The sequence below is a fragment of the Lynx rufus genome, unplaced genomic scaffold, assembly GCF_022079265.1.
Source record: "Lynx rufus isolate CCGP_SWC_20201006 ecotype Redwood Valley unplaced genomic scaffold, mLynRuf1.p SCAF_1, whole genome shotgun sequence".
NCBI lineage: Eukaryota > Metazoa > Chordata > Mammalia > Carnivora > Felidae > Lynx > Lynx rufus.
The window spans coordinates 138,442,244-138,456,346 of record NW_025814823.1 but is presented as its reverse complement, the minus strand read 5'-3'; the positions used below and the strand labels follow the sequence as shown (position 1 = coordinate 138,456,346).

At 38.5% G+C, this 14,103-nt stretch overlaps 1 protein-coding gene across 1 annotated transcript in view; it reads right to left on the bottom strand.

Moving 5' to 3' along the window:
- ARHGEF28 (Rho guanine nucleotide exchange factor 28) overlaps window positions 1-14,103 on the bottom strand; it is a 122,084-nt gene that overhangs the window by 84,386 nt on the left and 23,595 nt on the right. Inside the window, exons 3-6 of the mRNA XM_047068626.1 lie at window positions 12,387-12,667; window positions 9,100-9,307; window positions 6,277-6,388; window positions 2,035-2,077 (exon numbers count right to left, since the gene is read on the bottom strand). Of these exons, the coding sequence (XP_046924582.1) occupies window positions 2,035-2,077; window positions 6,277-6,388; window positions 9,100-9,307; window positions 12,387-12,667 (644 nt within the window). The remainder of the gene's footprint in view (window positions 1-2,034; window positions 2,078-6,276; window positions 6,389-9,099; window positions 9,308-12,386; window positions 12,668-14,103) is intronic.

Genomic DNA, 14,103 nt, shown 5'->3' with positions numbered 1-14,103 from the left:
AGAAGAGAGAAGGGAAAAGTCCCCAACTGCTTTCATAACATAATTTAAATAGCTTTTCAATTTCTAAGAATCTGGAAAAAAAAAATTAAACTCTTCAAATCCCAGAACAAGATACCCAACCTCTATTGTTGATCTGATGATCAATAGAACCATCCACAATCAAGTTTTACAAACCCCATTCTTCAGAGGTTCTCATGGCATTACCTTTTCAATAAAGATAATTTTAAGTATCTCAAGAATATGGGTCTTCGGTACTTTAATCTTTAAACCTATAATATCTATCATCTATTTTTCAAAGAACTAAACATCCTAAGTGTTAAAAGGAATTCCCAATATCCAATTGAAAATTGACACAGTGAGACTTCTTTGTGGACATTGAGATGCTCAGATTTTTTTTTTAATACATAAAGTAATAAGTGTAACACACTTAAGATAGATGGTGTCAATAAAATAACTGTCATGCCATATAATCATTAAGAAGTTGGTACAACCTGAATTTAATATCACACTGCATGTTTACTAACTGGAATTTAAATAAAAACTTAAAAAACGAATTATATACTTATATTCAGAGCATTAAACTGTATTTGTCAACTACTGTATACACTAAAATTTTGGGAGAATTAAATACTACTTTATTTTGTGCATTAAAAAAAAAAAAGTTGGTACATACAAAGTGTCCGCTCCTGCAGAAAAGAGCCTACACATTCTGGAGTGAGCCCCCTTTCAGCCGGCTGCATTCTTTTCCAGAAACTAAGTGATTAACATAAATAAGAGAACTCCAAAGGAGGCAATCCGCTCCAATAAGTACAACATGACCAAAGCAAAGCATCAGCATCCAAAAGGTGTTGGGCACAGACTGAGATCAAAGATCTACTCTACCGGATACATCAGGGGATAGACTGAGAAAGACGCTTCAGGATGCAGACACACACTGAAGAAGAAAAACACAGGAGTGACAAAATGAGAAATGAGAAAGGGACCCTCTCCACACATCCCATCCAAGTTCAAGTATTTTACAGACTAATATTTAACCAGTTAAGACGTTGGCTTTTTCAGTCTTAAACCCCTCTCCTAGTGGAGAAGAAGTATTTTTGAATTAAAAAAAAAAAAAATCTTTACCATCAGTCTATTACTTCTCCAATTGTTAAATAGATGACAGGAGGAAGACTGTCTGTCTCTGTCTCTCTCCAAATAAACATTTTAAAAAAATTAAAATAAAACAAAACAGTCCATCTCGATGTATATATTAAAAGGTTCCAGTTTTAGCATTATTGTCACTCAAGTTAAAGCCACCTTCCTCTTTTTTCACCTTATTTCTTCCAGCCAAACGTTTATGTCGTTTCTGGCACTGGTGTTGCACATAACCCCAGGGCTGTTTACCCGTGTGACTTATGAGCAGTTACTGAAGGACCAGCAGAACTCGACAATCCCGCCTGCCCGCTGGTCAGTTTCCCAAGCCTGACTCCACCAAAAGCAGCAGCTTAGGGAAAAAGGAAGCTTAGGTTTGCAGCTTTCAGATCTGCCCATCCATCGGAAAACTGTTAACGCTTATAGGACTTTCTGTATCACTTGTTCTTCCTGTGCCAGAGAGAACCAACCTCTCTCGGCAATAGCCATAAAGACATACAGCAGAGGTGGTTATGCACTTTGTACATGTGACCAACCAGGGGCCTGCTCCTACAGCAAGTCTGCTCGTCAGGGCAGACAGACCTAGGAAGAACCTAATGCCCCTCTGAGGCAGGTCACCCTCATACTGCTGCGCCTCTTGGTCCAGTACATTGGAGGTGTTTGTCCTTAGAAATAACTGAAGAAAGAACACTCTGTCCCCAGGGCTGAGGCCTGCATATCTGGCCACTCGAAGGAACACGCTGGCCAACCTGTACCAATACAGATTTCAGAGGGAGCAAAGGATTCACGTAGGCTTATTACACAGAAACTCTCACAAACTATCGAAGGGATCTCAAAAGTCATACGCAAACATTTCCAAAGATGGCAAGGAGGCCCTCAGGAAATTTGGAACAGTTAAAATACCTTTTGTCTCTTGGTGGCTCCGGTAAGCTGTAAGCTCTTTGCTCTACAAGACACAGAACAATAAAATGAAAACTGAGGCAGACAAACCAGTAGTCATGCGTTAGTCTGAAATGCACACACTCAACCATACTGCATCATTATTCACACCGTCAGTTAGAAAATAATGAGAAAACAAGTTATTTTACCTAAGTACGGCATTGCTCTGGATATCCTCACTGCCCCTAGTTTGGAGAGGACAGGGAGGAGGCCAACACAGGGCAACATTTAATGACTTTATGAACTAAGTTAGCATCAGCAAGCAGCAGCAAACAGTGTCAGCACTGCAGTAATTATTTGTCTCTTTGGATATTTCTCATGAGAGCTTCATCACTTATTTGTAACACTAATTCCCCCAACATACAGAATCAGTACACATCTTAGCTGCCTCTTTAGTGAAGCTCAAAAGAAAAGTCTCAAAGATCAGCATAAGGGAGAGTTCGTTTTAACAGAGCTGCAACGTCTTCATAAAATCCTAGCAGCAACCAGTTCAGAGATGTGCTCTGTGGTAGCAAAGGGAGAATTACTTTCCCCGCTGGACCTGGGGGCAGAGTAGATGGGAGACAGAAGGAGTAGGCTCATGCGAGCAGGTAAGCGCCATCTTCTTTCCGGAACTGGAGTACCCATTACAAGGATGGAACACAGACACTCACTTCGACAGTGATGGAGACTGAAGGAGGGGGTGGCCCCTGTGGAACACATCATTTACAGAGCAAGGACAAATCTTTACCTCTACAATCCACAAGAGTGAAAAAGCAAAACCAGTTTGCAAAGGGAAATGGGTCAGATAAATAAGGGACAAAACTAATCAACGCATATCCCTGAAATGTGTAAGTATCAATGTTAAATCTAATGCTATCTTGCAGGTAACAAAAAATCTGCTTTGAAGAATTTGAAGGATTTTACCACTACTAATAAGTATTCCTCAAATCAAGTCATGAGAAAGAAATCGTTATGCTTCTTGTAAACATGCTAAGGTACCAAGAGATTTAGCCACATGTCCAAGATAATTAGGAAACTAATGGAACCAAACTCAGGCGACTGGACAAATAACAGCGCACAATGATTTTCACAAGTACATTCACTTCACTCCTCAAATTCTTAAAACTAGAACACTTGTGTCCTTCCTGGTGAGGTTTTAATTACTGACAATATTCCTGTCTATCTAAACACACAATGTACCAAAGGGAATTACAGGACAGGATTTTGTGTATACAAGCATTAAATAATGTTGCCACCCCATCATACCGTTGGCCAAAAAAAAAAAAAAAAAAAAAAACCAATCATGAGAAACGATAGTAAGTAACCTCTTAGACACGACAAGGATGAGAAAACATCGCAAATAGGAATGAAAAGGGCTGAATCCGATCTTTGTATATCTGCAATGTTGCTAATATAAAGGGGCTTCCCACTGGGGGGAAAGAGGACTTGGATTCTGTTCAAATAGAAAAAGGTTTTGGCGCTATTCCAACTCACCAAGAGAGACCTTAAGGTAATGTAAATGTCGATTTACCTCTGATTAATCTAAGCAAACTAAACAATGAAACATTCCATCTTTGAACTAGTTAAGCTTTCACTCTTATGCTTTGATCACATTCACACACAAAGTTAAAACTATTCCTTCGTCCTTAAGAGTTCATTTATTCCTCATATCCTATGGTTTACCCATTGGAATTTTTGTATGTGCTGTTTACCTTCAATCTGCATTGCCTATTTGTGATTCTTACCTTCTGGAGACCAAACTTCACTGAAAGGGCCCTATTTTTAAATATGCTGTCTAAAGTAAGATTTTATTAACAGAAAAGTCAAAAAAATTCAGGTCAGTTTTTTATTCCTTCCAACTCAACTGCCAAGATTTAAGGATTGTATGTAAGGCAAAGATACCCTTCCATATTCATTAATGAATTCATAAATCAGGGTTCTTTTCCCTTATAAACGATCAAATTCCTCTCGGTCATCTGGTCAACAACTTCCAACTTCTGAAGTGACTTTAAAAACCAGTCATACTCGGGGCGCCTGGGTGGCGCAGTCGGTTAAGCGTCCGACTTCAGCCAGGTCACGATCTCGCGGTCCGGGAGTTCGAGCCCCGCGTCAGGCTCTGGGCTGATGGCTCAGAGCCTGGAGCCTGTTTCCGATTCTGTGTCTCCCTCTCTCTCTGCCCCTCCCCCGTTCATGCTCTGTCTCTCTCTGTCCCAAAAAATAAATAAAAGTTGAAAAAAAAAATTTAAAAAAAAAAAAAAAAAACCAGTCATACCACATATATAATGTCAAGGCTGCCATTTTGCACACTGCAAAGATTTAGAAGCATTGTCTAAATAGTTACAGTGTGAAGTTATTTTGCCATCTAGGACAAGCAGTGAAAAGACGTCAGGCTGCCATTAAAAGGAATCCCAACCAAAACTAAGGTTAAGCAGAACTGGAGATCTCAGAAAGACTCATGATGTGTGTGTGTGCGTGTGCATGCATGTGTACACGCACATGCACACGCACACACACCCAGGGCAAATTCAATCCATCTTTTTCCTTTCTTTCTTAATCCTTTTCTCCATCTTCTCATTCCATAAATTCAAACTGACATTTATCATCAGTCTTGCTTTCTCCTCTTCCAGTAAAGATTCCCAGAGAGAATGAGGAAAAACAAAAACAAAAATACCTAGCAGTTGTTTTGTGCTCTGTGTATCTTGCTCAGGATATTCATTCAACAAATAATTATGGAACATCTCCCATATATAAGTCATTGTTTTAGGATGGCAGTTCCAACCACAAAGATCATGTGTTTAAGACTGTTTTACGTGACATGCAAATACCAACAACAACAACGTAATAAAGAATAGGTAAAAACGGGGCACCTGGATGGCTCAGTCAGTTAAGCGTCTGACTTCGGCTCAGGTCATGATCTTTGGTCTGTGGGTTCGAGCTCCGCATTGGGCTCTGTGCTGACAGCTCAGAGCCTGGAGCCTGCTTCGGATTTAGTGTTTCCCTCTCTGACCCTCCTCCACTCACACTCATGCTCTCTCTCTCTCAAAAATGAATAAACATTAAAAAAAAAAATTTAAGGGGCGCCTGGGTGGCGCAGTCGGTTAAGCGTCCGACTTCAGCCAGGTCACGATCTTGCGGTCCGGGAGTTCGAGCCCCGCGTCGGGCTCTGGGCTGATGGCTCAGAGCCTGGAGCCTGTTTCCGATTCTGTGTCTCCCTCCCTCTCTGCCCCTCCCTCGTTCATGCTCTGTCTCTCTCTGTCCCAAAAATAAATAAACGTTGAAAAAAAAAAATTAAAAAAAAAATTTAAAAAGTAAAAATCAAGAGAAGGAAACTTATAAATATTCTACAATGGGAAACTAAGAACACTCAGGCACCTCTCGCTTTCTGAATATTTTAAGACTCTTAAGGATGGTAGACAAAAAAGCATTAATGCAATGACAAACATTTTATTTTAAGGCTCGGTATTACATCGACATACTTCCAGATATGCCTTTAAATATAATTACTACATAATATATTATGTATAGAAATACCTTTGTTTCAAAATACAGCAGAAAATGGGGGTGGTGGCTGCAAGGGGCTACAAGCACAGCTCTGAATTGCCCATCATCATTATATATGTAATTTGAATTCAGTTTTAAAAATTTGTCAAACTGTATGCTTATGATTTGCACCCTTTTCTGAAGGATTTTATTGCACCCTTTTCTAGAAGTTTTATTTCTGACTGTTTACACCGCCACAAAGAGTGTTGAGATACCTTTACTCAGGTTCCAACTATTTTCTTTTATTTCAACGGTCTCAAGTCCCCTGCTAAATAAAAAGAAGGGGGAAAAAAATCTATCTTGCCAAACCTTGCCTTTAAGTAAATTATTTCAGCAATTTAAACTAAGGCAAAGTAATTTTTTATAATTTGCTTCACATCCTCTGAAGCTCTCGTAATAATGTACCTAGAATAAACTCTAGCTTACACTACCATCCTGGAGGAAAACATTTCATTCAAAGAACAGAGCCACAGAGTGGTCTGTGCGTATTTTTTAATTTCATCATCAAATCTGTAACTGGACTAAAACACAGTGAGAAAAAGATTGTGCTAAGCTTTGAAAAATCAATTATGAAAATGGAATTGAAAATTCCTGCGTGCTTTTATATATTTTATATACCTTTCCTGACTGAAAACCTGCTCTGGAAGAGAATGCTCTCAAAGCCAAAGGGTAAATAATGCTTACCTTCACTAGAACCGCACAACGTAAAATCACGCACCAACCGAGTTTTTCCTAAAGAAATTTTGGGCGATGAGCAGGAATAAGAACGTGAGCGGACTCCAGAAAGTAACGATTCCTAGAAGAGATCATAACAAAGTTTAAAAAAAAAAAATTCTACACAGGACTTGAGAGTATGTGTTCACCACAAATGTTAGTAAGTCAGCGTCTCTGTGAAAAGACTCAGTGTGAATATTTCTGATGTGATCTCATCATTTGTTCTTGTTTGCCTATCACAACTTTTAAAATTGTACTGTCTTTTGAATGCTTTAGTAAACTCGAGCGTCTCCCTGCCCATATACACTTTAAATACAAATATGACATTCTAATCAGGTTGGTTAAAAGTGAAAAATCAAGTCAAATGATTTTTTTCCCTGCATATTCAACAGTGGGTCATTTTTTTTCAACCGAGTTGTCAGGTTTTTTGTTATTTTGTACTGTAGTATCTAAGCAAAATTCCATATTAACTTACAGCTTTTTATTTCATAATTATTAGAAGGTAGAGAAATAGCCACTTACATGAGTTTTTTAATTTCCCAACAGCTATTTAAACTTATAATGTTAGCTGTAGCCTCTCAGGAAGAATGCATCAGGTCAATTTACAAATCCTTTTAGTCTGTGCCCATCTTTCAAAAGGCCTTCCATCTAGCACTTCCTGAAATGCTATTTGAGTACCACTGATTTATAGATCTTTAATTTTATTTTTTAAGTGACCTACTATTTTTGTTACTTCCTTCCCAATTACACACTATTTCTATATTTGCAACATATGTCACAATGCAAGGTGGCAAGATAATTAAAACATGGTTACCTTATGTGTTCCAGAAAAGTTAAATCAATATGCAATAGAATACCATTAAAGCCATTTATGGTACCCAACTCTCACCCAACTGGGACCTAGGATCCTTAGGATTGATCCCACTTATCCATTTTTAAGCTATCACTTAGAGTTAAAAGAAAGTAATACAAAATTTGTTACTAAAATTAAGCCATCAGCAACTGTCCTTCACAAGCGCTGGGAGCTTCCATTCTCCCTAGATGAAAACATATGGTTTCCCTAAGTTCACTGGTTTAGTTAATGGGCCTGGAGGCAAGTTGAAAACAGAAGCCTGCCTCTGTTTCAAAGGGCCTTGAGACTTGGCTGCTGAATTTCTTATTAGGGAGGGCTCGCTGGTTCTAGATATCAGAAAGGCCAGCCAGAGCTGTCCTATACCCCTAATGGTGACTGGCCACAAAGGGCCCTAGCCAAATGCCACCCTCTGCATTTAAGTCATACATAGTAATTATTTTCCCTAACAATGGAACTTTGAAAATTAGCCAGAACTCTTTGGCAAAAAGTTACATAGGGTAATTACAGAAGCAAGGCAAGATACATTTTATAAGGCAGAGTCTTCCTGAAAAGCGAACAACCTGGAACTGATTCAGAAAGACAGAATTACTTTTCCCTCCAAGTAATGAGAAGTTTTTCATCATTCCATTCAAAGTGCAGAAGTATCTACATGAACGACCATACCCATTTCTCACCATCCAGAAATATCACATGACATTCAGGTTCAAAAGATTATGACTGCTCTACAGGCCTAAGAGCTGAGGGAAAGGGTTCAGGAACCATAGTCAGAAGGCCTGGACCGAACAATGGATCTATCACCAAGCGTGGGCAACCTGGACAAGACATCTAATATCTCCAGAACCTCATTTACTCAAAAACTAAAAGGTAATATTTATGTCCTAAGAGAAAACGATGTATTTTGTACAAATGTAACACATGCTTCATATACTGCAAAGCACACTACAAAAACAGAGCATTATCATAACTATCAGATTTTCACAGGAAGAGAAGTTTGGGCACAGGGCACGTTATTTTACAGTAGTAAACTCAACTGAAAAAGAAAACAAATAGACAAAAGAAATCCAAAAGGAAGAAAACTTAAGTGGAAACACAAAAAGGCTTTGTCTGCAAGGTTAAAAGAGTTCATTCTTTAAAAACCAAAACGAGGGGCGCCTGGGTGGCTCAGTCGGTTGAGCGGCCGACTTCAGCTCAGGTCATGATCTCATGGTCTGTGAGTTCGAGCCCCGCGTCGGGCTCTGGGCTGACAGCTCAGAGCCCGGAGCCTGGAGCCTGTTTCAGATTCTGTGTCTCCCTCTCTCTGACCCTCCCCCGTTCATGCTCTGTCTCTCTCTGTCTCAAAAATAAATAAACGTTAAAAAAAAATTAAAAAAAAAAAAAAACGAAACAACCACAACAAAACTCCAATGTGAAAATGTCTATGAGAGAGAAAAGTCCTCTCCTACAGGAAAAGTGACAGAGTTTACAGTGTCCCACATTACTTGGTGCAGCTGGGAAGGCTCAACAAATACCACCTTTGCCTTAGTAATATTTACCTCAACACCGGAGCCAAGTAAAAATGTACGTGAGCCAAAACCAGACTGATCACTTAAATTCACTTCTTCTTGCCAGTTTTTCTCCCTTTGCTTAAGGAACGGTGGCATAAATCATTGTATGAGGCAGTAAAGTTTTCCAAGGATGTGGAAGATTATATGTACTGATGGCAAATTAATTTAATATAAATCAGTCATTTGAAGCACTATACGAATGAAATGGAGTGGGAGAGATTAACAAGACAGACTCAGTCACACAGCTCATGAGTCTCCAAAAAGAAACAAAAAACAAAAAAAAAATTATTCACACAGGCGAATGAAACATAACCTGTCCTTCACATTGAGATGGACTGCTTTAGAGAACATGGCTTCCGTACTAACAATAAACCAAATTAATAGCATTAAGAATACCTTCAACTGCAGGTTACTTGATAAAGAAAGGGACTCGGTCCTGGAGATACTAAAATCTGGTTCAGGGGTGGTCTCAAAAGAGTCCAATTCATCCCCACTAGGGATCCCGGTTCTTGAGGAGCTCTGAGACACTGGAGTGTAGCAAACGTGTGAATGTTCAGAATGCCCCTCCCCTTCACTGTCGGCATCCAGGGCATCGAGGCTGGAACTAAAGCACAAGGTAAGTAAACATCACATAAGCCTACAGACTGACCGACACTGTCACTGGTTTCTGTTTCTCTCAATTCAAATTCTCCTTGGCTGAAGATGCAATGCAGACTCATTTTGTTTCTAACAAAACTTAGAATTTTTTTCTCCCCCCGAAATCTCTTCTTCTCAAACAAAATTTTATGTTTCCCCAAGTGAATATTGCTACCTAACAAAAGCCATTTCAAGTACTTTAACAAAACCTGCTGTAAGTTGGTTCTGCCTTACTTATTTCATAAATCTATTACCAGCCTTACGTATCCTTCAAATACTAAAACTGTGGATGAAACAAAACCACTGGGCTCTTTGGGAGGCCTGTGGGGAATAGGCAGCATGGGGCTGGAAAGCTCGGGGACAATCAGGGACAGACTGCAGTTCACGCCTCAGAACTGACTATTGTCAAGAAAAGAGTCAATATGAGAGAGTCTTAACAATAAGAGGGAGGTGGATGGGGGTGGGCTAGATGGGTGATGGGCATTAACAGGGGCACTTGTCATGATGAGCACTGGCTGTTATATGCAAGTGGTGAATCACTCAGTTCTCCTGAAACAATATTGCACTGTATATTAACTAACTAGAGTTAAAATAAAACTTTGACAAAGAAAAAAAAAAAAAGACAAGAGTCAACCTGAATCAAGTGGGGTCCCAAATGTGTCACATTAGATCATCATTTTTAGAGATTTTAGGTGAGAATTCCCCCTCAGAAGCAGGTAATAATTCTGCTAACCTACTGCTTTTCTTTCCTATTTTCACTTTAATAACCATAAAATTAAAAGGAAAGAATGTGACCTTCCATATTCCTGGCTCATTCCATAATATTTACATTTTAAACCGCTCAAACTTTGAAGCCAAGTGCTTCTATAGGCATGTTAATGCTCAATGCATTTTCAAATGTGTTTTTCTTTCATTGTTGCAGTACTGGAGTTAAAATGTTAATGACAACACAATAAAACCATCTCGCTTATGAAATATGAAGCAGAATATGAAACTTTGAATTAGTCCATGTTGGTTCTTTTTCTTAAAAATCCATAGGCTACTTAATGGCCACTGAATACCAACGTGATCAATTGTGACACTTACATAGAAATGAAAGGCACAACTGGCATAAGTGAGCTGTTCCAAAGTGGGGTTTTCTCCTTTCAGAACCCATGGAGGGATTTCACCTTGGCATTGAGCACAGAACACACCGGGGGTGGACTTCACACCGTAATTCAGTGCAAATGCTGAAGTCCATAAAATGATTTCTCATAAAAAAAAAAAACAAAAACAAAAAACTGAGGCTTGGTGTGAAGAAACACTTTCTGGCAAATACTTGTGCTCTGAATGTTACTACAATGTAATTATAGATATATTAAGGTGCTATGTAGTTTCCTTAATTCAATAGTAGTCAGAGAGTAGACAGAGACCTTAGGGGATAAAGGGGTTAAAGGTGTGCTGATGTCTTGTCCCCCTCGATTTGCTTTTAACTTGTGATCTCTGTATTAATAAACATTAAGTTCAAATGGTTGGCTGCCTGCAATCCTATCGTAATTTAACATAAGCCTTTCCAGTTACATACAACATTTCTCCATTGCTGTGAGTATACGCTACAACTATCAGTGATTATTATCTTATTTTGCATGCTATACATTAAAACATTCCTTTTTCTACTAATTTCAATTGGGCTACTATTTTTCTTCATTAAGCTGTTAAGCTATTTGGTATCATGAACAATATTCTTTTTTTTTTATAAAAAATTTTTTAGTGTTTGTTTATTTTTGTGAGAGAGAGAGACAGAGCGTGAATAGGGAAGGGGCAGAGAGAAAGGGTGGCCCAGAATCTGAAGCAGGCTCCAGGCTCTGAGTTGTCAGCACAGAGCCCGATGGGGGCTCGAACTCATGAACCGCGAGATCATTACCTGAGCAAAAGTCAGACCCTTAACCGACTGAGCTACCCAGGCGCCCCTCATGAACAATATTCTTCGGGATCACCTCTCGGTCAATGTTTTATAATGCTATTTTTAAAAATCCCATTAGTGAAGTATGAAATATATTGTAGGTTGTGACCCAAATTTTCTTTTAAAATAGTATATAATAGAAAATAACAGAATACATTCCACATGTTATTTCATAGGACATTTCTTTACTGTTTGTGTGTATGTTTGTGGCGCGGGGTCATGGTGTGAAAAGTATTTCTTACTGTGGATGGTGGTAAAACAAAAAAGGCAAGTTTTAGAATGAAACTTCATTCATCTTTTTTTTTTGTTGTTGCTGTTGGGCATTTTAAAATAAATGTTGCATTGCTTACTTTCCCCTTGTAGCTTCTCAAAACAGTTAAGTTTCAGTAACATAATGGTTATATGTTGGGTCTATTTAATTTTCACCAAAATGTCTTAAACCTTAGAAAATTTTGGATTCAGGTCCCTGTGTTAACCCCAGTTTTTATTGTATGCCCTCAAATTTCTCCTTCATGAGAAGTTGCCAGCCTCTCAGCTTGTTATTGACTTTTTAATGAGTGAGGTGCATTTCACTTTGAGCTCATCATCAATCCTGTTACACACTCCTAACCTGGCATCCACTGAAAGAAGGGTCCCACAGCCATCCCAGAGCCAAAATGGGGCTTTCTGGGGGATCGCAAGTCCTTTCTCCTCATTCCTACATTTTCTGCAAGAGATAGAATGTCTTTACTAGATAATGCCAAATTATTTTCCAAAGTTATAATGCAATTTTCACTCCTATCAACTGTATTTGGGATTTCCACTGTATACATTTTCAACAAAATGTGGTATTGTTACACTTTAAAAATTTTTGCCTATCAAGTAATGTAGAATGCTATCTCATTGTGCTTTTCCTCTATTATTTTTTTGTCCATTTTCATAAGTGTCTTACTTTTAACGCAAGGAACATAGGAATGTAAAAGGGGGTAATAGTTTGAAGTAGAGATCAAAGTGGATGGGACAATAAAATCTAATAAAATATAATTTCACAAGTTCAGCTACAAAGTTTTTTGATATTCTACACTTTTCCTTTAGAATATAGTATCTTACCTTTTTTTCCCCTTACCTTCTTTTCTTTAGGTGACTTTGTTCCTTTTCAAATCCATGAAGACCAAAAGAAAGATTAAAATCGGAAGCATATGAACCAGATGGTGATGCGAAGGACTGCCGAGCTTCAGTACTTGAGGCCACTTCCTTCTTCTCACTTAGCGGGTATTTTCCATGGCTGGTTTCCACAGCAAGGATATGCTTGCAGCTCTGAGGTCCCAGAGTAGAACCCATCGATTCAGGGCAGGTGTTTGTAGGGATACCTTCTATGTTAATGTAGTTAATATCCAAATCGCCAACCTAGTAGTTGAAAGAAAATTATTTGCGGAGCAAAAGTAGGAAAGACTGGCGGAACACAGAATAAAGTTTCCCCAATTTAACAACCTTCCACCTTATTTACCTTGTTTTGTTTGTTCTCGTTTTATGTAAGGAGAAATTCTTTCATGGTGTTTTTGTTCACTTGGGTGCTATCCCATAATTCACAAAAGGAAGAAGACCACCTGAGTGCTTTATAAAGTTGTTCTTTACTACAAAACCCAAAATGGACTATGCTTTTAACATTTTATGAGCCACTGACTCAAAAAAAGGGATGTATTTTAAATACTTGAGCAAAAATTAAAGAGTAGGCAATGACATAATGGTTATATACTGTGTCTATTTTATTTTCACCAAAATGTCTTAAACCTTAGAAAATTTAGGATTTAGGTCCCTGGAATCTGGATAACCAAGGTAGTGGTGGTCACATAAATCCTAGTCTCAAAAAAACAAAACAAATTACAAACTAAAATAAGAATAAAACTACATAGGATGCAGGGACTTAACTAAAAGACATAAAATGCCCCAAACTTCAAATTATCAGTAAAAAATAATGCTAATGCCAAATTTCAGCAAACAACCTGCTAGACTCCTGCAATAAGCCTGTGCAGAAAATGAGAGCTGTCTGGAAAATTCTGCATGGCACAGTAAACAGGGAGATAGTGGAGGGCCTAAGACTGACCTAAAACCATCACTGGAAAAAGAAAGGGCAACCTACACATATGAAAAAAAAAAAAAAATCCTGGTTGATCAAAGCCCTTGTTCTAAGGAAGGGGCTTAAAAGCATCAGTGATCTGAGGTGGCAGTAATCAAAGGAGTTACTTTCAGGTGACAAAACAGTAATAAGAAAGAGGGTGAAACTGGTGACAGGGTAGTACAGGGGGAATGAAGTAAAAGGAGGAAAGGTGGAGTCCTAAATCTTCATCATCATAATAATTCACTACGGCAAAAACAATCATCAAGGAATGCTCAAACCAGCAGTTCAGAGTTTGTTAAGTAACAGGAGATGTACAGACTCAAACTCTCTCCCTGCAAGACGCTTAATATTTTAAAAGGAGAGAGTAATTTTACTGAAAACAAACTTGGCAAGTCAAAGATAACATCACCAGTAATGGGATAAATTAGCGTCATGTGCCTCCTGATACAATGCACTGAGAAGAACACAACATCCTTTCTTTAATATTCCTGCCAACCACATGTAGCCTGAACCCAGTTGTGAGGAATTATCAGAGAAACCAAAACTGAAGGACATTCCTGGTCTGTAGTCTTCAAAATTATCAACTTCATGAAAGACAAAGACTAAGGACAGGTTGCAAACTATAGGAGATTTAAAGAGAAAGGACAACTAAATGCAAGACATTTAACTGATTATTCTTTTGCTACAAAGAATTTATTGAGTCAATCTGTAAAAGTGAGTGAGG